We start from the raw sequence: 27,800 nt of genomic DNA on the forward strand, positions 1-27,800 counted from the left end.
CAATTACTCTGAATTGATACCTTTTCTAAATACACAATGCATCGTAAATTAATACTTTTTCTAAATACACAATTCATCGTAAATTATACCTTTTCTAAATATAAAAGGCACCGTAAAGTAATACCTTTTCTAAATACACAATGCATCGTGAATAATAACCTCTTCTGAATACACAATGCATCACAAATTATTATTTGTTATAATACATAAATCATTGTAAATAAATACCTTTTCTAAATACACAATGCATCGTAAATTAATACATTATCAAAATACACGATACATTGTAAATTAATACCTTTTCTAAATACACAATGCATCAGAAATTAATACATTTTCTAAATACACACTGCATCGTACATTAATACCTTTTCTTAATACACAATGCATCAGGAATTAATACATTTTCTAAATACACAATACATTGTAAATTAATACCTTTTCTAAATACGCAATGCAGCGTAAATTAATGCCTTTTCTAAATACGCAATGCAGCGTAAATTAATGCCTTTTCTAAATACGCAATGCACCGTAAATTAATACCGTTCCTAAATACACAATTCATCCTAAATGTATACCTTTTCTAAATACGCAATGCACCGTAAATTGATACCTTTTTAAATACACGATGCCTCGTAAATTAATACCTTTTCTAAATACACAATGCACCGTAAATTAATACCTTTTTTTAAATACATAAGGCTTCATAAATTAATACCTTTTCCTAATACAAAATGCACTGTAAGTTAATACCTTTTTAAGTACACAATGCATCGTAAAATAATACCTTTTCTAAATACAACATGCATCGTAAATTAATACCTTTTCTAAATACACAATGTATCGTAAATAAATACCTTTTCTGTATACAGAGTACATCATAAATTAATACCTTTTCTAAATACACAATGCATCATAAATTAATACCTTTTCTTAATACACAATGCATCGTAAATCAATACGTTTTAAACTACACAATGCATCATAAATAATACCCGTTCTACATACTCGATGCACCGGTAATTAATACCTTTTCTAAATACTCAATGCATCGTGAATCATAACCTCTTCTGAATACACAATGCATCGTAAATTGATGCTTGTTCAAAATACATAATACATTGTAAATAAATACCTTTTCTAAATACGCAATGCATCGTAAATTAATACATTATCAAAATACACAATGCATTGTAAATTAATACCTTTTTTAAATACACAATGCATCCGAAATTAATACATTTTCTTAATACACGATGCATCGTAAGTTAATACCTTTTTAAATACACAATTCCTCGTAAATTAATACCTTTTCTAAATACACAATACCTCGTAAATTAATACCTTTTCCAAATACACAATGCACCGTAAATTAATACCTTTCCTAAATACACAATGCATCGTAAATTAATACCTTTTCTAAATACACAATGCACCGTAAATTAGTACCTTTTCTAAACACATAATGCATCGTAAATTAATACCTTTTCATAATACAAAATGCACTGTAAATTAATACCTTTTTAAATACTCAATTCCTCGTAAATTAATACTTTTTCTAAATACACAATGCACTGTAAATTAATACCTTTTCTTAATACACAATGCACCGTAAATTGATACCTTTTTAAATACACAATGCCTCGTAAATTAATACCTTTTCTAAATACACAATGCACCGTAAATTAATACCTTTTCTAAATACATAATGCATTATAAATTAATACCTGTTCATAATACAAAATGCACTGTAAATTAATACCGTTTTAAGTACACAATGCATCGTAAAATAATACCTTTTATAAATACAGAATGCATCGTAAATTAATACCTTTTCTAAATACACAATGTATCGTAAATTAATACCTTTTCTGTATACAGAATGCATCATAAATTTATACCTTTTCTAAATACACAATGCATCATAAATTAATACCTTTTCTTAATACACAATGCATCGTAAATTAATACCTTTTTAAATACGCAATGCATCATAAATTAATACCTGTTCTACATACTCGATGCACCGTAAATAAATACCTTTTCAAAAGACACAATGCATCGTGAATAATAACCTCTTCTGAATACACAATGCATCGTTAATTAATATCTGTTCAAAATACATAATACATTGTAAATAAATACCTTTTCTAAATACACAATGCATCGCAAATTAATACATTATCAAAATACACAATGCATTGTAAATTAATACCTTTTCTAAATACACAATGCATCCGAAATTAATACATTTTCTTAATACACAATGCATCGTAAGTTTATACCTTTTCCAAATACACAATGTATCGTAAATTAATACCTTTTCTAAATACACAATACCTCGTAAATTAGTACATTTTCTAAATACACAATGTATCGTAAATTAATAACTTGTTTTAATACACATTACACCGTTAATTAATACCTTTCTGAATACGCAATGCACCGTAAATTAATACCTTTCCTAAATACACAATGCATCGTAAATTTATACCTTTTCTAAATACGCAATTCACCGTAAATTGGTACCTTTCTAAATACACAATGCCTCGTAAATTAATACTTTTTCTAAATACACAATGCACCGTAAATTAATATCTTTTCTAAATACATAATGCATCGTAAATTAAACTTTTTCATAATACAAAATGCACTGTAAATTAATACCTTTTTAAGTGCAAAATGCATCGTAAAATAATACCTTTTCTTAATACAGAATGCATCGTAAAATAATACCTTTTCTAAATACACAATGTATCGTAAATTAATACGTTTTCTTAATACAGAATGCACGGTCAATTAATACCTTTTCTAAATACACAATGCATCATAAATTAATACCTTTTCTTAATACACAATGCATCGTTAATTAATACCTTTTTAAATACACAATGCATCATAAATTTATACCTGTTCTACATACTCGATGCACCGTAAATTAACACCTTTTCTAAATACACAATGCATCGTAAACTAATACCTTTTTCTAAATACACAATGCATCGTAAATTAATACCTTTTCTAAATACACAATGCAATGTATAGTAATATCTATTCTATATACATCATGGATCATAAATTAATACCTTTTCAAAATACACAATGCTCCGTAAATTAATACCTTTTCTAAATACACAATGCACCGTAAATTAATACCTTTTGTAAATACACAATGCATCGTAAATTAATACCTTTTCTAAATGAACAGAGCGCCGTAAATAAATACCCGTTGGAAATACACAATGCACCGGAAATTAATATTTTTCTTAATACACAATGACTCGTAAATTGATACCGTCTAAATACAAAATACATGGTAAATTAATACCTTTTAAAAATACACCTTACAACATAAATTAATACCCGTTCTATATACATAATGCATTGTAAATTATTACTTTTTTAAAATACACAATGCACCGTAAAGTAATACCTTTTCTAAATAGACAATTACTCTGAATTGATACCTTTTCTAAATACACAATGCATCGTAAATTAATACTTTTTCTAAATACACAATTCATCGTAAATTAATACCTTTTCTAAATATACAAGGCACCGTAAAGTAATACCTTTTCTAAATACACAATGCATCGTGAATAATAACCTCTTCTGAATACACAATGCATCACAAATTATTATTTGTTATAATACATAAATCATTGTAAATAAATACCTTTTCTAAATACACAATGCATCGTAAATTAATACATTATCAAAATACACGATACATTGTAAATTAATACCTTTTCTAAATACACAATGCATCAGAAATTAATACATTTTCTAAATACACACTGCATCGTACATTAATACCTTTTCTAAATACACAATGCATCAGGAATTAATACATTTTCTAAATACACAATACATTGTAAATTAATACCTTTTCTAAATACGCAATGCAGCGTAAATTAATGCCTTTTCTAAATACGCAATGCAGCGTAAATTAATGCCTTTTCTAAATACGCAATGCACCGTAAATTAATACCGTTCCTAAATACACAATTCATCCTAAATGTATACCTTTTCTAAATACGCAATGCACCGTAAATTGATACCTTTTTAAATACACGATGCCTCGTAAATTAATACCTTTTCTAAATACACAATGCACCGTAAATTAATACCTTTTTTTAAATACATAAGGCTTCATAAATTAATACCTTTTCCTAATACAAAATGCACTGTAAGTTAATACCTTTTTAAGTACACAATGCATCGTAAAATAATACCTTTTCTAAATACAACATGCATCGTAAATTAATACCTTTTCTAAATACACAATGTATCGTAAATAAATACCTTTTCTGTATACAGAGTGCATCATAAATTAATACCTTTTCTAAATACACAATGCATCATAAATTAATACCTTTTCTTAATAAACAATGCATCGTAAATCAATACGTTTTAAACTACACAATGCATCATAAATAATACCTGTTCTACATACTCGATGCACCGGTAATTAATACCTTTTCTAAATACTCAATGCATCGTGAATCATTACCTCTTCTGAATACACAATGCATCATAAATTGATACTTGTTCAAAATACATAATACATTGTAAATAAATACCTTTTCTAAATACGCAATGCATCGTAAATTAATACATTATCAAAATACACAATGCATTGTAAATTAATACCTTTTCTAAATACACAATGCATCCGAAATTAATACATTTCCTTAATACACGATGCATCGTAAGTTAATACCTTTTTAAATACACAATTCCTCGTAAATTAATACCTTTTCTAAATACACAATACCTCGTAAATTAATACCTTTCCCAAATACACAATGCCCCGGAAATTAATACCTTTCCTAAATACACAATGCATCGTAAATTAATACCTTTTCTAAATACACAATGCACCGTAAATTAATACCTTTTCTAAACACATAATGCATCGTAAATTAATACCTTTTCATAATACAAAATGCACTGTAAATTAATACCTTTTTAAATACACAATTCCTCGTAAATTAATACTTTTTCTAAATACACAATGTCCTGTAAATTAATACCTTTTCTTAATACACAATGCACCGTAAATTGATACCTTTTTAAATACACAATGCCTCGTAAATTAATACCTTTTCTAAATACACAATGCACCGTAGATTAATACCTTTTCTAAATACATAATGCATTATAAATTAATACCTGTTCATAATACAAAATGCACTGTAAATTAATACCTTTTTAAGTACACAATGCATCGTAAATTAATACCTTTTCATAATACAAAATGCACTGTAAATTAATACCTTTTTAAATACACAATTCCTCGTAAATTAATACCTTTTCTAAATACACAATGCACCGTAAATTAATACCTTTTCTTAATACACAATGCACCGTAAATTGATACCTTTTTAAATACACAATGCCTCGTAAATTAATACCTTTTCTAAATACACAATGCACCGTAAATTAATACCTTTTCTAAATACATAATGCATTATAAATTAATACCTGTTCATAATACAAAATGCACTGTAAATTAATACCTTTTTAAGTACACAATGCATCGTAAAATAATACCTTTTATAAATACAGAATGCATCGTAAATTAATACCTTTTATAAATACACAATGTATCGTAAATTAAGACCTTTTCTGTATACAGAATGCATCATAAATTTATACCATTTTCTAAATACACAATGCATCATAAATTAATACCTTTTCTTAATACACAATGCATCGTAAATAATTACCTTTTTAAATACACAATGCATCATAAATAATACCTGGTCTACATACTCGATGTACCGTAAATAAATACCTTTTCTAAATACACAATGCATCGTGAATAATAACCTCTTCTGAATACACAATGCATCGTTAATTAATATCTGTTCAAAATACATAATACATTGTAAATAAATACCTTTTCTAAATACACAATGCATCGCAAATTAATACATTATCAAAATACACAATGAATTGTAAATTAATACCTTTTCTAAATACACAATGCCTCCAAAATTAATACATTTTCTTAATACACAATGCATCGTAAGTTTATACCTTTTCCAAATACACAATGCATCGTAAATTAATACCTTTTCTAAATACACAATACCTCGTAAATTAGTACCTTTTCTAAATACACAATGTATCGTAAATTAATAACTTGTTTTAATACACATTACACCGTTAATTAATACCTTTCTGAATACACAATGCACCGTAAATTAATACCTTTCCTAAATACACAATGCATCGTAAATTTATACCTTTTCTAAATACGCAATTCACCGTAAATTGGTACCTTTTTAAATACACAATGCCTCGTAAATTAATACTTTTTCTAAATACACAATTCACCGTAAATTAATATCTTTTCTAAATACATAATGCATCGTAAATTAATACCTTTTCACAATACTAAATGCACTGTAAATTAATACCTTTTTAAGTACACAATGCATCGTAAAATAATACCTTTTCTTAATACAGAATGCATCGTAAAATAATACCTTTTCTAAATACACAATGTATCTTAAATTAATACGTTTTCTTAATACAGAATGCACCGTAAATTAATACCTTTTCCTAATACAAAATGCACTGTACATTAATACCTTTTTACGTACACAATGCATCGTAAATAATACCTTTTCTAAATACAGAATGCATCGTAAATTAATACCTTTTCTAAATACACAATGTATCGTAAATAAATACCTTTTCTGTATACAGAGTGCATCATGAATTAATACCTTTTCTAAATACACAATGCATCATAAATTAATACCTTTTCTTAATACACAATGCATCGTAAATTAATACGTTTTTAACTACAAAATGCATCATAAATAATACCTGTTCTACATACTCGATGCACCGGTTATTAATACCTTTTCTAAATACACAATGCATCGTGAATCATAACCTCTTCTGAATACACAATGCATCGTAGATTGATACTTGTTCAAAATACATAATACATTGTAAATAAATACCTTTTCTAAATACGCAATGCATCGTAAATTAATACATTATCAAAATACACAATGCATTGTAAATTAATACCTTTCCTAAATACACAATGCATCGTAAATTTATACCTTTTCTAAATACGCAATTCACCGTAAATTGGTACCTTTTTAAATACACAATGCCTCGTAAATTAATACTTTTTCTAAATACACAATGCACCGTAAATTAATATCTTTTCTAAATACATAATGCATCGTAAATTAATACCTTTTCATAATACAAAATGCACTGTAAATTAATACCTTTTTAAGTACACAATGCATCGTAAAATAATACCTTTTCTTAATACAGAATGCATCGTAAAATAATACCTTTTCTAAATACACAATGTATCGTAAATTAATACGTTTTCTTAATACAGAATGCACCGTAAATTAATACCTTTTCTAAATACACAATGCATCATAAATTAATACCTTTTCTTAATACACAATGCATCGTTAATTAATACCTTTTTAAATACACAATGCATCATAAATTTATACCTGTTCTAAATGAACAGAGCGCCGTAAATAAATACCCGTTGGAAATACACAATGCACCGGAAATTAATATTTTTCTTAATACACAATGACTCGTAAATTGATACCGTCTAAATACAAAATACATGGTAAATTAATACCTTTTAAAAATACACCTTACAACATAAATTAATACCCGTTCTATATACATAATGCATTGTAAATTATTACTTTTTTTAAAATACACAATGCACCGTAAAGTAATACCTTTTCTAAATAGACAATTACTCTGAATTGATACCTTTTCTAAATACACAATGCATCGTAAATTAATACTTTTTCTAAATACACAATTCATCGTAAATTAATACCTTTTCTAAATATACAAGGCACCGTAAAGTAATACCTTTTCTAAATACACAATGCATCGTGAATAATAACCTCTTCTGAATACACAATGCATCACAAATTATTATTTGTTATAATACATAAATCATTGTAAATAAATACCTTTTCTAAATACACAATGCATCAGGAATTAATACCTTTTCTAAATACACAATACATTGTAAATTAATACCTTTTCTAAATACGCAATGCAGCGTAAATTAATGCCTTTTCTAAATACGCAATGCAGCGTAAATTAATGCCTTTTCTAAATACGCAATGCACCGTAAATTAATACCGTTCCTAAATACACAATTCATCATAAATGTATACCTTTTCTAAATACGCAATGCACCGTAAATTGATTCCTTTTTAAATACACGATGCCTCGTAAATTAATACCTTTTCTAAATACAGAATGCACCGTAAATTAATACCTTTTTTTAAATACATAAGGCTTCATAAATTAATACCTTTTCCTAATACAAAATGCACTGTAAGTTAATACCTTTTTAAGTACACAATGCATCGTAAAATAATACCTTTTCTAAATACAACATGCATCGTAAATTAATACCTTTTCTAAATACACAATGTATCGTAAATAAATACCTTTTCTGTATACAGAGTACATCATAAATTAATACCTTTTCTAAATACACAATGCATCATAAATTAATACCTTTTCTTAATACACAATGCATCGTAAATCAATACGTTTTAAACTACACAATGCATCATAAATTTATACCTGTTCTACATACTCGATGCACCGGTAATTAATACCTTTTCTAAATACTCAATGCATCGTGAATCATAACCTCTTCTGAATACACAATGCATCGTAAATTGATACTTGTTCAAAATACATAATACATTGTAAATAAATACCTTTTCTAAATACGCAATGCATCGTAAATTAATACATTATCAAAATACACAATGCATTGTAAATTAATACCTTTTCTAAATACACAATGCATCCGAAATTAATACATTTTCTTAATACACGATGCATCGTAAGTTAATACCTTTTTAAATACACAATTCCTCGTAAATTAATACCTTTTCTAAATACACAATACCTCGTAAATTAATACCTTTTCCAAATACACAATGCACCGTAAATTAATACCTTTCCTAAATACACAATGCATCGTAAATTAATACCTTTTCTAAATACACAATGCACCGTAAATTAGTACCTTTTCTAAACACATAATGCATCGTAAATTAATACCTTTTCATAATACAAAATGCACTGTAAATTAATACCTTTTTAAATACACAATTCCTCGTAAATTAATACTTTTTCTAAATACACAATGCACTGTAAATTAATACCTTTTCTTAATACACAATGCACCGTAAATTGATACCTTTTTAAATACACAATGCCTCGTAAATTAATACCTTTTCTAAATACACAATGCACCGTAAATTAATACCTTTTCTAAATACATAATGCATTATAAATTAATTCCTGTTCATAATACAAAATGCACTGTAAATTAATACCTTTTTAAGTACACAATGCATCGTAAAATAATACCTTTTATAAATACAGAATGCATCGTAAATTAATACCTTTTCTAAATACACAATGTATCGTAAATTAATACCTTTTCCCTATACAGAATGCATCATAAATTTATACCTTTTCTAAATACACAATGCATCATAAATTAATACCTTTTCTTAATACACAATGCATCGTAAATTAATACCTTTTTAAATACGCAATGCATCATAAATTAATACCTGTTCTACATACTCGATGCACCGTAAATAAATACCTTTTCAAAAGACACAATGCATCGTGAATAATAACCTCTTCTGAATACACAATGCATCGTTAATTAATATCTGTTCAAAATACATAATACATTGTAAATAAATACCTTTTCTAAATACACAATGCATCGAAAATTAATACATTATCAAAATACACAATGCATTGTAAATTAATACCTTTTCTAAATACACAATGCATCCGAAATTAATACATTTTCTTAATACACAATGCATCGTAAGTTTATACCTTTTCCAAATACACAATGCATCGTAAATTAATACCTTTTCTAAATACACAATACCTCGTAAATTAGTACCTTTTCTAAATACACAATGTATCGTAAATTAATAACTTGTTTTAATACACATTGCACCGTTAATTAATACCTTTCTGAATACACAATGCACCGTAAATTAATACCTTTCCTAAATACACAATGCATCGTAAATTAATACCTTTTCTAAATACGCAATTCACCGTAAATTGGTACCTTTTTAAATACACAATGCCTCGTAAATTAATACTTTTTCTAAATACACAATGTATCGTAAATTAATACCTTTTCTAAATACATAATGCATCGTAAATTAATACCTTTTCATAATACAAAATGCACTGTAAATTAATACCTTTTTAAGTACACAATGCATCGTAAAATAATACCTTTTCTTAATACAGAATGCATCGTAAAATAATACCTTTTCTAAATACACAATGTATCGTAAATTAATACCTTTTCTTAATACAGAATGCACCGTAAAATAATACATTTTCTAAATACACAATCCATCATAAATTAATACCTTTTCTTAATACACAATGCATCGTTAATTAATACCTTTTTAAATACACAATGCATCATAAATTTATACCTGTTCTACATACTCGATGCACCGTAAATTAATACCTTTTCTAAATACACAATGCATCGTAAACTAATACCTTTTCTAAATACACAATGCACCGTAAATTAATACATTTTCTAAATTCGCAGTGCATCGTAAATGTATACCTTTTGTAAATACACAATGCACTGTAAATGTATACTTTTTCAAAATACACAATGCACCGTAAATTAATACCTTTTCTAAATACACAATGCACTGTAAAGTAATACTTTTTCAAAATACACAATGCACCGTAAATTAATACCTTTTCTAAATACACAATGCACTGTAAATTAATATTTTTTCTAAATACCCAATGCACCGTAAATTAATACTTTTTCTAAATACATAATGCATTGTAAAAAATTTCAACTACTGGAAAAGTCGAATATATGATTTTTTTTTTGTTAATTTAAGAACATCAATGAGTCTTTTAGTATCGTAGGAACATTTAAATGCATGTAAATAACTGAAAATCCTGAAATGCTGGAAGTCTTTGTTCATCCATTCCTTACTAGTACATTAAATGACACACATAAAAATGTATAAACAAAGATTTTGTAGATTCAGACATTTCGTTTTGTTAAACCGAGAACTGTTATCTTGATTGACAGATAGGCTGGAGGTGGGTAGATTTAGTAAAACAGGGTGTAATTTGCATCTGCCGCGCCTCCATGAGTGTGAAGTCGAGTGACAAAACCCTTGGTGGATCATAACATGGTCATGTTTTCAGTGTAACTACACTAGTGCAAAAAAATATAACATTCACTCTTCATGCTAATGTTTTCTTTTTCATGTGTTTATTTTGAAGTTTGGTAACACCGTGAAAACTACATGAATAAAAAAAAAAAAAAAGAAAGAAAAGTGACAGCAATGAGCAACAATCACAAACAAGTGAAAATAACAAAGCCCAAACAAACGTGAAAGAAACTGATGTGGAACCTGGTTAACGTTTCAAACTCTGGACGTTAACGATGTCTCTCATCTATGTTGTCATGCTTTAGCCCTCACCAATATCCCAATTTATGACAATCATGCTTTATGTAATAAACCAATGGTACAAATTTACATAAAAATGTTTTTTTGTAATTTTCTTTCTTTTTCTTTGCTGTCATGTAATTAACACTATCGCTTTATCTTTACTTTTATGGCATGTGCTCATGTGTGCTTCAATGAACCCTGCATAACTTTCATAAAAAAAACACTCGTCTAGCTACAACCACTATCAACAATTTTTCACATTCTCTATCTCAGCCTAAATCTAAACACAAATTCTATGAACAAGGGTTTTTTCCTTGAACTACCCACTAGAAGTCTGTTCTGCTGACCTGCTTTCCAGCTGACTACAACATATTTATTTTCAAGTCCAATGTAAACAAGTTCTTTTTGGGCCATCCCCTTAAGTAATTAAATTCTACCTAACTTCCTCTACTAACAATTATTACATTGCTCTCAATGACCACCGTGCACTTATTAACTCTTATCCTCAAGTGGCTTTTGAACCTTGATTGGTTAATCCCTTGTAAAAAAACTTCTATGTTGTAATCGTTAATATATTTATTTTTTACTTAAATGAGAAAAAAAAAACCCAGAATGCATGGCATATCAATCATTCTATAAATATTAGATATTCTATAAATGTTAAACACATTCTAATAGAAAAAGCTTTTGTTAGACTGCGTTTTACAGCACAAATAACATGAGATTTATTTGAAGATGTCAGTATGGATGGCATTTTGTCTTGAAAAAATAAAATGATGCCAAAAGAGATTGCTACTTTTTTGTTCCATCCAAAGGCCTGCTTTCTAGCTGACTACAACATGTAGTTCTTGTTGACCCGACCCATTAAATAATCATTCTATCCAACTTTCACCACAACCGATCACTATGCTGTTGTCTCACTGACCACCCTACACTCGTTAACTTTTATCCTCAAATGGTTTTGATAAGAGGTGACCTTGTAATATATATATATATATATATATATATATATATATATATATATATAAATTTATCCCTAAAAGTGCACTTAGCAACAGATATCTGCAACCGATAAAGATGATAGTATTTTTATTGTTTAAAAAATGAACATTATTTGCATTATTTAGTTTCATGTTTTTGTTTATCAACATTTTTATTTCTCACTGGGCACCAAATGTCATGTAAGAAACATTAAATTATTTTTACTTTTCAAATTAATTTTGATTTGAAGCTATTTTCAAATGTGTGAACTATTTTGATGAATACCTTATTTTTACTTTTTTAGTTTAAATTTTTGAAAATACAAACGAAAAAACAATAAATGTAAAGACATAAATGAAGACTCTCTTTAACAATGTGAAATAATATTGTTTTTTGATAATGAAAAAGAAATGTAATTTGTTATAATAAATGGATTTTTAGGTGTTATTAAAAACTATTGCAGCAGATGCAGTAATAATAGTGTGTAATATGTTTATTTACTTGGTATTCCAAGTAAATAAACATATTACTAAGTAGAATATCCTATTATTTTGTATATGTCATTAATTTGGATGTCGTAATTCCAAGGTATTCCAAGTAAATAAACATATTACTAAGTAGAATATCCTATTATTTTGTATATGTCATTAATTTGGATGTCGTAATTCCAAGGTATTCCAAGTAAATAAACATATTACTAAGTAGAATATCCTATTATTTTGTATATGTCATTAATTTGGATGTCGTAATTCCAAGGTATTCCAAGTAAATAAACATATTACTAAGTAGAATATCCTATTATTTTGTATATGTCATTAATTTGGATGTCGTAATTCCAAGGTATTCCAAGTAAATAAACATATTACTAAGTAGAATATCCTATTATTTTGTATATGTCATTAATTTGGATGTCGTAATTCCAAGGTATTCCAAGTAAATAAACATATTACTAAGTAGAATATCCTATTATTTTGTATATGTCATTAATTTGGATGTCGTAATTCCAAGGTATTCCAAGTAAATAAACATATTACTAAGTAGAATATCCTATTATTTTGTATATGTCATTAATTTGGATGTCGTAATTCCAAGGTATTCCAAGTAAATAAACATATTACTAAGTAGAATATCCTATTATTTTGTATATGTCATTAATTTGGATGTCGTAATTCCAAGGTATTCCAAGTAAATAAACATATTACTAAGTAGAATATCCTATTATTTTGTATATGTCATTAATTTGGATGTCTTAATCATTAGTTGTTTTTGGACAACTTCTACGCGTGTATGAGGTGACATGTATGTATGACAATCTTTTATATTTTTAAATGACTTTCATGTGTGCACTTGACTCAGTCATGCTAATTGGTGAATTTGTAAATTAAACCAAAAACTTTTCATGAAATTAATTTTGTACTTTAAATAACTGTCTAGCATAATCGGAGTGTACTTCAATACCTATAGTGTGTTTGCTTCATCAACAAAATCATTCAGTCGTATTTCTGTGGTGATGTGGCAGTCCATGTTTCTTCTTCTTCTTCTTCTTCTTCTTCATAACAGCTTTCATAACAAACATTATTCATAAAGAAATATTGACAAATGGGGTTTCATTCTTTATCCGTAGCATACATGTACATGCCTAAAACATTTACCGCCCCCCCCACACACATACTGAGAGGGAAACAGCAGCTACTAATAGTCTGACTGCTCTTTCTGGTAGTTCAGTCTAAAGAGAAAAATCCCCCTGTTCATTCATAATGTAAAACTGGATCCTTCCTACCTGGTGACATTACTATAATTAAAAAATCCAAACCTAATTTTCTAACCTCATCAACGGGATGTGCCATTCAAATCCGATTTTTTTTATATGCATCTGCTACAACTGGTGTCAAATGGAATTTTCACTTTATTCAGTTCTCTTTTAATTTGTGGTGCTTAATGAACACATTGTCCTAAAAGATTCTTTACCTCGTTTATTTTTGTTTGATTTAATGAAAATGATTAAATTCAACTGAAATATTAACACTGTCTGCTTTTCAATAATTTTTAATTATTTTGGGGTCATGTTTTCTTTATTCTTTCAGGATGCTGTCAAAAGTAGAAGAAGAGAAAATAATGGATACTGAGAAATTGAAACAGGAATACATAGATGATCCAACTCTTCGCAATAATCTATCAGTGCTAAACCGTTCTTATCAAAACAAACAGAAGGTAAAATGTAAACAATTCAACTTCCTTTTACCCACTTGATTCTGTTTGATTGGCATTGTTTACCTCCTCTTCCCATTTAATGTTTTCTCTTTTAGAATTAGATACTTATAGAAGAATCCATGTAAAGATAGCCAACACACCTAGTGTAATTTTTTGAAAAAGTGTTATTTTTAAATTTTATGGAGGGAGTAATTTTTTGTGCCAACAATATTGCTGTATGTACATACATATTTCTTTAACATTTATCTAACGTTTTTGCACCAGTCTCATTTTGCTATAATACATTTTTGTCTTGTCTCTCATTCATATTTTTACTGTAAAACTTTTTTGTTTCTAACAGTTGATTGAAGATAGCAAAGGGACATTTATTGATGATGTTATCAAGATTGAACCGGTTGAAGGAGAAATTTGGCCAAATTCTTCACGGGAAATCACTGTTATATTTAAGCCTCTAGAAGCAAAGGCATACAAAAGGACGGCATTTTGCGAGATCACAGGACGAGAGACACGGATTCCATTACGAATCCTTGGATATGGGAAAGGTCCAGAGCTCCAGTTTTCTATCAATTGCATGGACCTTGGTCCAATTTTCATTGGATCATGCCATCATTTTGAAGTGGTCCTAGCAAATAAAGGAGAAATTGATGCTGCTTACAAAGTGCAGACAAAGGATTCAGCATTTGGAATGTCATTCACTTTTAATCCTGAGGAAGGTCGTATTGAGCGGAAGGGTTACCAGGTGATTCACATCACATTCAAAGGCTCATGCCTAGGAGATTACAATGAAATCTTTTCTTTCAATGTGGATGGATTGCCTGATCCATTGCAGATTGAATTCAGGTAATTCCAAATATTTAAAACCTCTTTTTTGCTTGGTTTCAATTTTACGCTTTTGTTTATTCTTTAGGTTTCTTCACTCTCTACTCCAATCTATCATACGGAAGCCTCACTAGAAGATTAGTACTACAATTGCTAATCTTAAAAAAATGCCGGGGTCATCCTGTCATGATGAGCATAGTATCAGCTGTACCTACTTCTGGAAATGGCAGACAATTTCCTGAGTTGTGGCAAAGTTATTCCCAGTCAATTAGGCTTTGTCAGTCAAACTTTTCTATGGCCTGTTTTACACCCTTTTCACCTGTACTGTTCCTTGAAAGATGATCTTGCTAATGGGTAGTACTATTCAAGCTTTCTCTTCTTCACTATGGTCAGCAGATGTTTATAGTGACATATGTGGCTCAGTGTTATAGACTCTCTCACTGTTCCTCATAAATTCTCTCTTACAGATTTCTAAGGATGTTCCTGAATCATCTCATTTACATTGACTGTATAGATCACATTTTGGGAGATTACTCATTGTAAAATAAAAAAAATGAAGAAAACAAAAAAAAAATCAATATTAAATTTAACAACATTTTCAAATGATTGGATGTTTTTAACACAAGTTTGAGTCAGATTAACTTTTTTAATACTCTTGTTCATTTCGAACAAGACATATTGCCACTTGGACATAAGGGACATATTCGGAACCATGTCTACTGGGAACTATGTAAGGAGATGAGCAAGATGTCTGTTCACACTACATTTAAACTACATGTAAAATGCAACATTACAGCTATGGAATACAGGGTGGAACTTGACTTATAATGTGGGGCCTATTAGATTGGAGACTCTTTTTTTGAACCCTGTTTAAGAAAGAGAGACTAGCGGTAGATGCACCAGCCCAGATGTGACAACACCCCATGCATGGGTGAATGGTGGCTTTGTGGAGATACAGGATACTTTCAGGTGTGAATGATTTTCTTGCACAGTAGAGCGAACCTAGCATTAATATTTGTGGAGATACAGGATACTTGGCAATGTCCTCAATGTATTTGTTTCCAATTCATGTTGATTTTATTCATTTGAATATTAAACCAGGGAGTTTGAACAATGAGCCTTCAAGTAGGGTGTTATTAGTCATGGCTATTGGTGACTGAGAATATTTTTTATAATCGTTAAAGGAAAGAAGCCTAGTTTTTAGTAGCATCACATGCATTTACAACCCCATTCCCCTGCAGACTGGAGGTCATTTTCTAAGATTTCTGCTATCGTTTTAGATATGTGTACATTTGTTGTTTTTGTCATGACTTATTATAGAGCGTTGGGTCATCAGTTTACATGCACAGTGACATTTTTGTTTTATAAAAATATTTTGCTACTGTTAAAAGCGATTCTATATTAATTTTGTCTAATAAAATTATAAGTTAGAAGTAGAAACAAAAAGTAAGAAATACCGAAAGAGTACTGCTGAAATCATCCCTTCTGGTTTCCCCCAGTTAAGTGGTTTGGAGGTATGTAAGGCTTTAAGTGTGACATAACCTCTTTTTGAAGTTAAAATTTTGGTAGTTAAACAGTAAGATATTTGTAGAGTTGGCTATTTAGAAAAAATACAGACTGTATCTCTTATTAAAATCAATAGTCCCATTTCAACTTTTAGTTAAACAAAATCTTATGTGTGTGTGTGTGTGTGTGTGTGTGTGTGTGTGTGTGTGATAATATAAAAAAAAAGAGCTAAGTTCAAAATGATTCAATTTTTAAAACCTTTAAATAGTTACTTCAATAGAGTTATAAATAAATTGACAGGTCAAAGTTATGCCATATTGTAATTTATTGTTAGTTTTGAATCAACTTAAAACTAACACATGTTTCTAAAAGTGTAATAATATTGGTCACGCTTAAAATGATTAAAAACTAAAATACCTGCTGGTAAAATCAGGAAACGAAAAAAAACAGTACCTTGAAAAATAAGGAAAATTTGCACTAATTAAAATTTGGAGTTATTTCCTTATATTTGACAAAACAGAAACTAATATGGGAAGATATGAGACATTACATTAATCAAAGTTATTGTTTATACCGAGAGTTCAGGAGATAAAATTATAGTTAAGAATCTAATCAAATCAAAACATACCTTGTTTTAAATATATTTGATACCCAAACAAATTCAATAAAACCACATTCTCTAACTGCTTGAAATGCATCTTTTTTAGCTGACAATCCACTGCTTCATTCCAACATCTTGGCGATTGTTTAAAATCATAGATGCTTTGCTTCAGTTTACAAACAAGATGTTCCTTGTCTTTAACTTCAAATCTTTCTGTATGCTTCATGTCATTTTTTCCTTCAACTCATCAGTTAAGAATGCAGAGGTTATTGATTTTGCCTCAGGTCGAGCTCTGCTGCTAATTCAATAACAGTTTGCACCAATTCAAATCTGACAACTGGGTAGAAGGTCTTGTCATAGTCAGTTTGGTCCTTCTGAAGAAAACCTTGAGCTACCAGCTGAGCTTTGTAGTGTTTCATGTTTTTGTTGTCATCATACTTTGGTTTAAACATCCACTTGCTATCAATAGCTCTTTGTCTACTGGACAATTCCATAAGTTCTCATACTTTATTAGTATATAAGGAAGAAATTTTACTTTCCATTGCTTCCATTTATTTTACTTGGGACCGGAAAATGGCGCTTTCATTGTCAATGGGTCATTTAAATTATGAGAAATGTAGACCCATTTACCATACTGATCTGGAGCTTTCTTAATCCTTGGTGATCTTTGGGGTTTGTGAACATCAAGACAGCAGTGATGATGATGATGATGATGATGATGATGATGATGATGATGATGATGATGACGACAACATCATGACAACTGTGATGCTGATGCTGATGATGATAACAACTCAACCGTCGAACCATCATCATCATCATCATCATCATCATCATCATCATAGCTGTCTTGATGTTCAATTTCTACTGGATATCGGTTTACAACTTCCTTTTTACCCTATTCAGCTAATGAATCTGATTCATTGAAGATAATAACTCTGATATGGAATACTTTAGATTTCATTGTATCATAGAGGCTGTACTCCTTAACTCTAATATCCAAGGAATATACTTTTTTTTTGCTTTTAGAATTCATTTTAAATCTTTTTATCTATCATGATGATGATGATGACAACATCAAGACAATATTGTGGACAAAATCATCAAAAAATGTGTAAATGGTTCACATTTGATTTGCACCCATTCCATGTGACGTCATACCTTTTACTGTATTTCTTCGACTCCGGTTTTGAATATATGAAGACATGAATAAAGCTTCTGACCAAAATTTCTTAGGTAGCTTCAAATTTTAACATTGCTTGCATTGTTTCCACTAATATTCTGTTCATTTTTAGGCTACTCCATTTTGCTCTGGTGTTTTAGGAACAGTATATCCATGTTGTACACCCTCCTTTTTGAAATAATTTTAACATTCAGGATGTAGAGTTTCAGTATTATGTGGATTTCTCAATCCTGGTTTTCCATTTCATGAACTTTTAAAAACGTCTATATTGTGCATGTATATCCACGCAAGTCAATAAATGTGACAAAATATTCAGCTCCATCATGTGAGTTTGCCTCTGTCCTTCCACAAACATTGCTATGTACAATATCAAGAAGTTGAGTGGTTTGCCTTCCACCAAATTTTGGAAAGACAAACGATGATGTTTTCCATCAAAGTGTAGTATCTGTTCTTCAGATGCTGCACTTCTATTTCTTGTTCTCTTTCGGTGGAGGAGAAATCCTTCACGACTGAGACAATTTTTATTTTTGTACCTTTTCTCCACGTTAAAAAACGACCCTGGTGTCTAACTCTGTCCTGTGGGGAGGCATAGTAAATAGATACATCATAATCAAGACCAGTTACTAGTTCTCTAATAGTTTCTCTTAATCTAGGTCTCTTAATAGTTTCTTTAAATTCATTGCGCCAAGGTGACTAAACGTCTATGCCAAATCTTTAAGTAATTGCTGTATGGGCTGGCTTCATGTACTTCGCTGCAGTTTAAGTAGTATATGTTTCCAATTTTTTAACTTGTAACTATTATATTCTGCTTATCATCCAGAAGTTGACAACCTGACTCAGTAAATATACATGTCTTTCCAGATTTAGTAGCTCTAGGCAATAAATTTAGGAACATCACACAACCTGAATCTTTGATATTTCCCCTCTGGTACACTTACTTTCAGTTCTATCGTTCCTATTCCTAATGCCTCAACTGAGAATCCGTCACCAAGGGTTATTTCTTCTTCTGCATCCAATTCTCTTAAATTAAGAAATTTCTTCACATCATAACACATGTGACATGTTGCTTCAGAGTCGCTTGAGTCACCCTACATTTTCTTAGTGTAGAAAGCTTTCTTTTTTAGATGATTCCGCTTGAAACTCTGTTTTGTATCTTTGCCAAACAATCGATAGTCACATTTAAAATATCTATTTTTTCCCACAGTGATAACACTTTTTTTCCATTTTGTTGACATGACTTTTTTAACCTCATGGCTTTCAATTCAGCAATTTTATTGTACAGAAATCGTTCAGTCACTAACATCCACTTGATAATATTCTGACTTCCTTCGAGTGCTGTCACCAACATGCTATAAGAATCTGAGACAATAGCCAAGAGATGCACAACTCTATCCTCCTCATCAATTGAATCATCAATGATTGCTAACTCGTCAAATATTTCTATCATTGTTCTGAGGTAACCCTCTTTTAATTTGAGGAAATATAATTTTCTCCTCGAGGCTAATTTTTTAGCCCACATTTTCTTTTGAAAGTGATCAGCCAATTTCTTCCATACAACTGCAGAATTATCATCACAGCTGTCTTGAGGTCTCCAATCAACAGTGATTGTTTTGTCACTAAGGCACGATCCTGCCTCAATAAATATTTTGTATGTGAATTCACATTTGTCCCTCTTTCAGAACAGCCTCCATTTCATTCATGATGCTCAACAAACCATCTTTAATTAATACCATTTTGCACTGTACTTTCCAAGTGGCATCAGTAGCACAAGATTACATTTGATTTTCACCCATTCCATAGTTCATGTGACATCATACTAAATTAGTAGCCCTTGTATTTCAAGTGGTAATATGATTTGTTTGGGAATAAATAAGAGTAAACCAAAACAAAAACAGCAATAGTAATTATGAATTGTCAAGATGATTTTTGTTTATTTACAGGGGTTCAGTGATCGGACCTACTTTCCATTTTGATGTGACTCAACTCGATTTTGGAACAGTTTCTTATGGTGAGGTTTTTAATAATGTTTTGTTTGCCTTCAGATTTTTTTATATTACTTTGTTAAATACTCATTCGTGTGTATCTGGTGGTTTTAGCCATCTCCAAGTTCATTTCTCCTGACTGAAAGATGGCTTGAGGTTAATAGAAAAGCATGGGCACACTGAAGAGTTACAGCTATAATTTTATTCATCCTCTAACCAATTTCCTTTGCCAAATGATTGCAAAAACAATCTCTTGAAACATTCCATCAACATTTCTATGAATTGGGGTTAAAGGCAGCTTTTTACAATTGGTTCTGCCTTAATTTTGCACAACTTTCTCAGAATTTTTGCCTCTGATGATGTTCTAAAAATATGAAATATGTTAATCCCCAAAGTTTTGTTTTTTCCATTTTGTCTTTGTTTTTAATTAAAATTTTAATTAAAATTAATTTTAATTAAAACTTATTTATAAGAATTTGTATTATGTATTAAATGATATAATAGTTTCTGGACAATAGAATATTGATATTGGAAATCAGTCACCTACAACTCAAAAACAAAAAATAAATAAATGAATAAAAACGCCTAAAAGAACTAGTCCATTTCAGGAGGCTCATATTTTGACCCAGTTACATTTCAGGAGGCTCATATTTTGACCCAGTTACATTTCAGGAGGCTCATATTTTGACCCAGTTACATTTCAGGAGACTCATATTTTGACCCAGTTACATTTCAGGAGGCTCATATTTTGACCCAGTTACATTTCAGGAGGCTCATATTTTGATCCAGTCAATCAACTGAAGGAAGGAAATTGAACAACAACTCCAGAAGTCCCTACTGCCATAGGGTTTAAAATCTAACTCTTTATGCAAGAGATTAATTTTTAGTCTCTACATTTTGAGTGACAGACCCCAGTTTATTTGTGGATTTGATCAAATTTTTAGTTGAAAATATGTTGATACGGGTAGCTTCCCATATTAACAATTTTCCACTTTAAATGGCAAATACAGTCATTTTCAATCACTACAGTTTAAGCTTACCGGTTCAATTTGAGAAGGAAACACAATTGTATTCAGACTTTTGTATTGATACTGGCTATTTAGCATAGAATTAAGAGAATGTATGTAAAGGGTGCTTTTCTAGAGCCGGTGACCTTAAATTAACAACTCTATTTTATTCAATTGAGGGTTGACAACTATTGGTTGTTTTAAGTTCAACTTGTATTAGCAATTCATTATGTGGTTTCAGCAGGATGGAGCCACATGCCACACGGTGTGTGATATAAACAATTTATAAGACACCGATTTCTCTTGTCAGTGGTCATTGAAGGAGAAACCCTTCTTGACTGAAGCAATTTCTATGCATATTAAAATCACAAATACAAACAATATCCTAAATTCACATTTCTTACGTCAGTTTTTAATGTAGAGAAAATCCTGTTCCCCACAAAATGTTTTGGAAATAATATAGCTAGTTTTGATTATAATTTTTTATTAATATTTTTAAATAAAAATATCAATCCAGAGTGTCTCATTTTGGGAAGCTTGTTTCTCCTCAAATAGAACATCTTGGTTAGAATGCCTGTCCTTAAAATGTTTGGTTTAAATTGTTTTATTAAAATGTTTTGTAAATCTATAAATGCACTTTGCATAAAAAATCAATCTTGGTCACAACTAAATAATGTAACTTGTTTTTATTATTGGCTCACAATGAGCTTTCACACAGGTCATCAAATATCTCTCCTTTAAAACAACCTGCGGTGTTCCCTGGAAGCTGAGTGACAACAAATCTCCCCAGATTTACAGTACTTTTTACCTCTTTCGATAACATTTGCTAATAAATTTGTGTTATCATAACAGCCTCTTACCATTGATTTCTTGCTGGCAGCGGGCATTGATCTCCACTGGAATTTGAGTGGCAATAAGCCTCCCCAAGGTTCCAGTTCTCTTCAAACTTGTCGAGCAGAGGTCTGGTCAGTACTCTCTCCTCGGTCTTTTCATCCTCCTTGACCCTTCTCAACAATTGGGCATCACTCTTGGAGTGGAGGGGCGGTGATGGAGCAATAGGAGGGGGATGGAGAAGGAGATAGAGAACTTGTAGATATGCAGCTTCAATGTTCTTGGTTCCCTGTAACACTTTTTCATGTTTTGCCTCTGCAGCAATTTGTTTGGTCCACACATGTGGCTCATGTGTATTAGTTTCCACATTCAAGGGTTTTCCTTAATAGTTCAGCTGTTTTAATTATTGTTGTTCATTGTATCTTTTCAGTCATTCCTCTGATTCCAATTTCTCCTTTTTTTATTTTTTCAGAGTTGTTCCTAGTGCTCTTACTAAATATTATCTTGATTTTCTTCATCTTCCATATCCCTTTCAGTTCTCTGGCTTGCTCTGTGTATTTTCTCCGTTTCTCCTTTTCTTTGATATTCACCCTATGGTCAGCTGGACCAGCAAAATCTACGATTTGGCAGGACTTTTCTTTCTTGTTAATTATTACGACATCCAGTCTTCTTGTTTGGATGAGTTTATCTGTTTGTATGGCCATATCCCATAGGATTTTGTGATTCATGTTTTCAAGTACTGTTGCTGGTTTAAGATGCAGTTGTTTGCATAATTCCCAGTGTACTGCCCTTCCCACTTAGTCGTGCCTGTTCTAGTATTCTATTTTAGGTCAGTTACTCCATTCGCTTACTATATGGTCTATCATTTCATTTTTTTTTTTTTGTCCACAGAATCTGCATATGCTGTTTTCTTGTGTTTTGGTGATCTTTGCTTTGATGTAGTTGATTCTTATCAAGTTATCTTGTGCTGCAATTATTAGGGATTCAGTTTCTAAGCTTATGTGTCCTTTTCACATTCATGTCCAGGTGTTTGCATTATTATCATCTGTTGTCATTCTTATGAATCTTCCGTGTAGTTGTTTCTCTTCCCGTTTTTCTTTTCTCGTTTTATCCTTTGTCTCTCTGTTTTCTGTTTTGTGGATTTTTTTCAGTGTCTCTCGCTGCCATAATTATCCTTTCAGTGTTTTTCATTATGTATTTTTCTAATTCTTTTTTTTTTTTTTTTTTTTTTGTCATTCACATAGTCTTCGATACAAACCAGTCCTCTCCTGCCGTTTTTCCTTTTCATGTAGAGTTGTCCTTTGGGTGTAGTGTAGTAGTAGTAATATTATTATTATTATTATTATTGTTATTGTTATTATTGTTGTTGTTGTTGTTGTTAGTAGTAGTAGTAGTAGTAGTAGTAGTAGTAGTGAATAAAAATATCAATCAAAAGTTTGGTTTAAATTTATTATTAAAACGTTTTGTTAATATATAAGAAATACACTCTTGGTCGTGAAAATTCGCAAAACAATCACAAATGCATGTGTGTGAAGGTCACGGTCAAACCGGTGTCAACCAAAATCTCCTTTCAATCAAATATGGTGACTGATTTCTGTCGCATCGAGCAAGTCATAAAGTTTTATTTTCTTAAATAAAAAAAACTTGATCAAGTTATGTGATTTTTGGAATATGCCATCTTCATTCCGTGATGGGTAAATACATCATAAAACCTTTTCTGCATTTTCTTTACTTACAATTTTCATCATAAGTGCAAGTCTAATTAAGCACCAAATAGTTTTTTTGTGGTTTATTTTGATTTAAATTTCGCTGTCTCTAAAAAAACCTAAGAACGAGTTAGAGAAAGCTTTAGTCATTAACTTTACAACAAGAACATTGCTGATAGAATTTCAATTGTCTCCCGAGGGTTGTGACTGCAATGTTTTGCTGCTAGTGCAAAAACTAAAAAATTAAAAGACAACAAAGAAACAGGAGGAGAAAATGAAATAACATACTGTATTCACCATAGCCTATCCCTCAAACCTGTAAGACTTCAAAAGACTTTCAAAAAATAATTCAAAAGAAATAAGAACAAAAGGTTGTTCAAGCCAGAAAGAACAAAGTTCATGTTGATGAAGCAAGAAAGTAATGAACCAATTATAAAATATGTACACTATCTGCAAAATTTGAATAAATATTGTGAATTTGAAAAACTCAGACAAGAAGAACAAACTGAAGAGATTAATTGAAGGTATCTGCAATGCATCACACCAATAGAAATGAAACAGCTACAAACAGAAAACATGTTTTTAATTAGTTGTATTAACTTTTTACAATAAGAAGAACTATTACAAAATTACAACATGTATACAAGTCAAATTAGTGAATGAATATTTGCCGATATCTATATGTTCAATTTTTTTTTTAAATGTTGCTATTATGAGTATTATTGGGATTTTCCCAACTATAGATGGTAACAAAAATAAAGTGACGTCGACAATAAGGAAGAAACACAAGACAAATGTAGTTGTTATAAGAAAACTTTTATTAATAGGAAATATAAGGAACTCATCTATTGTTCGGCCTTTTAACGTTGTTTGTTTCCTGTGGAGTTTGGCCGGGTTGAAGTAAAAAAAAAAGGAGGAAGCCTTGAATTCTTTGGGCTGCAATTGTTGTCAAAAGTTCTCCCACGTGACCAGTATGAATGGCGTAGAAAACTGAAACACATGTGTTGTCTTCAGGGCTTCAACAAACAAAAGAGGAAGAGAATTCAAAATAACCGCTCTCAAGGGGTTGGGAGGAATCTAAAAAGGGAGGTCTGTAATTGGTTGTTTTTCATCCAATCACAGGGCACCCCGTGAGTGACTCCTTAATAATTCCAGTAGTGGATGTGAACACAAAAAAGTAAAAATACCCAGAGTTCGGAAAGATTTATACAAAGACTTGTACAGAGATCTCAGGTCAAATTTTCTCTTGCACAAATTTTCTCACGTCCTTGCTTTTTGTAAGACTAATCTAGATGCTTCTATTAATAGCAACGATTTATATGTGAATAATTATTTGCTTCTTGTCTGACTAGATTCTTCCATGCATTTGCATGGTCTTCCTATTTTTTTCTTCACAAAGATCTCCCCATTATACATATCCCAAGTCTTTATCTGTCTAAAGTTGTCTTTTGCTGCACTCCACTTCCTATTTCTTTTTGTATCGTTCTCCTTTTATACAATAACTGCAGTTGTTGCTGCTATATCCAGCAATATTAATAATCGATTGCAACTTCATCCGTCAAACTCCCATCTTTTTTTTCAGTGATTTCAATGCTCATTATTCTGACTGGCTCACCCATTCTAATGACACAAATGTTGCTGATGAAAGCGATCTTAACTTTTCTCAGTCTTATGACTTATCTCTAATTGTCACCTTCTCCACATGTTTTCCTGATAATGACCTTCATCAACAATCTTTACTTGATCTTTTTCTCACATCTATACCTGATTCATTTTCTATTTTCTCTTCTCCTCCATTGGTTTCTTCTGATCATGTTGTTGCTGGTATAGAGGTTGAGTTTTTCTGTGGAGTTTTCAATCGATCATCCTCTTCATAGGAAGACATTTAACTACTGGAAGACTGATTGGCATGAGCTTCATAGCTTCCTATGTGATATTCCAAGTTTACTTTGCTATGTCTCCAAATGCTGCTATTATGGAGGTTACTGACTGGCTTCTTGTTAAAATTGACACCTTTATTCCTTATTGCAAGTTTTAAATCAACCCGCATTCATGAGTAAGTTGCTGGAATCTGTGTTAAATACAGAAGTAATCAATCATCTCAGCAAAAAAACCTTCTTAGTGACACGCAATATGGTTTCCGTTCTCTTAGATCTACAGAAGATGTGCTTACAGTTATATCTCATAGGATTAGCAAATCTCTCGATGGAGGCAACCTTTCTAGGGCAATTGCTCTTGACATATCAAAGGCCTTTGATAGAGTATCGCATAAAGGTTTACTTCACAAGATCTCCAGTTATGGTATAGCTGGAAATGTCTTCTCAATTATTAAATCATTTCTCACTGATGGATTCATAAGAGTAGTGGTTGATGGGCAGAAATCAGAAGCTCACAGTATTAATGCTGGAGTCCCTCAGGGGTCCATCCTGGGCTCAACTCTCTTCCTGATCTACATTAATGATTTTTCAAATCACATACTTACATCATTCATAGACATTTATGCTGATGACACTACTATCTATGGTAGCACATCTAAGATCGTAAATAACCAAGTTCTCTCTGATTCTCTCTTCTCTGATCTTGAGCATGTGGTACAATGGAAAAAGGAGTGGCTGCTTACTTTTAATGCATCTAAAACCAAGCTTCTATCTTTACATCATCAACGCTCTGATCCCCATCTGGCATCAATTGAAATGAATGGCTCTCATCTTGGGGAGGGCTCATGTTTTGACAAGCTTCTGGGCTTGACCTTTACTCCTGATCTGAAATGGAACACATATATTAAATCCGTTGCCAAGGCTGCTGGAAAAATGGTGGCATCCTTCTATCGATCCAGTAGATATCTCACTGCTGATGCAATTCTCTATCTATATAAGAGCCAGGTACATCCAAGGATGGAGTACTGTTGCCACATCTAGGCTGGAGCTGCTAGAAATGAGTTATCCTGCCTTGATAGAGTTCAAAATAGACTTTGTAGCCTCGTAGGAGATGTCTTTTTCTCTTCCCTGCAACCTCTCTCTCACAGAAGTGATGTTGCGAGTTTGTCTCTGCTTTATCGTTATTTTCATGGCAAGTGCTCGACTGAGCTCCAATCTATGGTCCCCCCTCACCAAACTTTCACAAGAAAGACCCGTCTAGCTGAAAACACCATCAATAATTCCCCCACTCTTTATCTGTGCCTAAATCTAAATGTAGATTCCATGAAAAGAGCTTCTGTCTTAGAAATGTATGCCCATGGAACTGTCTTCCGTTTTCTTGCTTTCCAGCTGACAAATATATGTTTGTCTTCAAGTCTAACGTCAACAAGTTTCTGATGAGCCATTCCATATAAGATAACAAATTTACTGAATTTCCATTACTAACGATTACTTTATTGTCCAATTGTCTACTGTACACTCTTTAACCCTTATCCTCGAGTGGCCTCTTGGTCTTGATACGTGGT

At 30.8% G+C, this 27,800-nt stretch overlaps 1 protein-coding gene across 4 annotated transcripts in view; it reads left to right on the top strand.

The window, feature by feature from the left end:
• Positions 1-27,800, top strand: part of LOC145295994 (hydrocephalus-inducing protein-like) — an 865,028-nt gene that overhangs the window by 217,618 nt on the left and 619,610 nt on the right. For all 4 annotated transcript variants that reach the window (XM_080141978.1, XM_080141990.1, XM_080142009.1 and 1 more), the window contains exons 9-11: positions 14,597-14,723; positions 15,064-15,563; positions 20,773-20,840. In XM_080141978.1, coding sequence (XP_079998104.1) covers positions 14,597-14,723; positions 15,064-15,563; positions 20,773-20,840 — 695 coding nt within the window. The remainder of the gene's footprint in view (positions 1-14,596; positions 14,724-15,063; positions 15,564-20,772; positions 20,841-27,800) is intronic.

Source organism: Euprymna scolopes, chromosome 2 (assembly GCF_053919585.1).
Source record: "Euprymna scolopes isolate OS-2025 chromosome 2, ASM5391958v1, whole genome shotgun sequence".
Lineage (NCBI taxonomy): Eukaryota > Metazoa > Mollusca > Cephalopoda > Sepiida > Sepiolidae > Euprymna > Euprymna scolopes.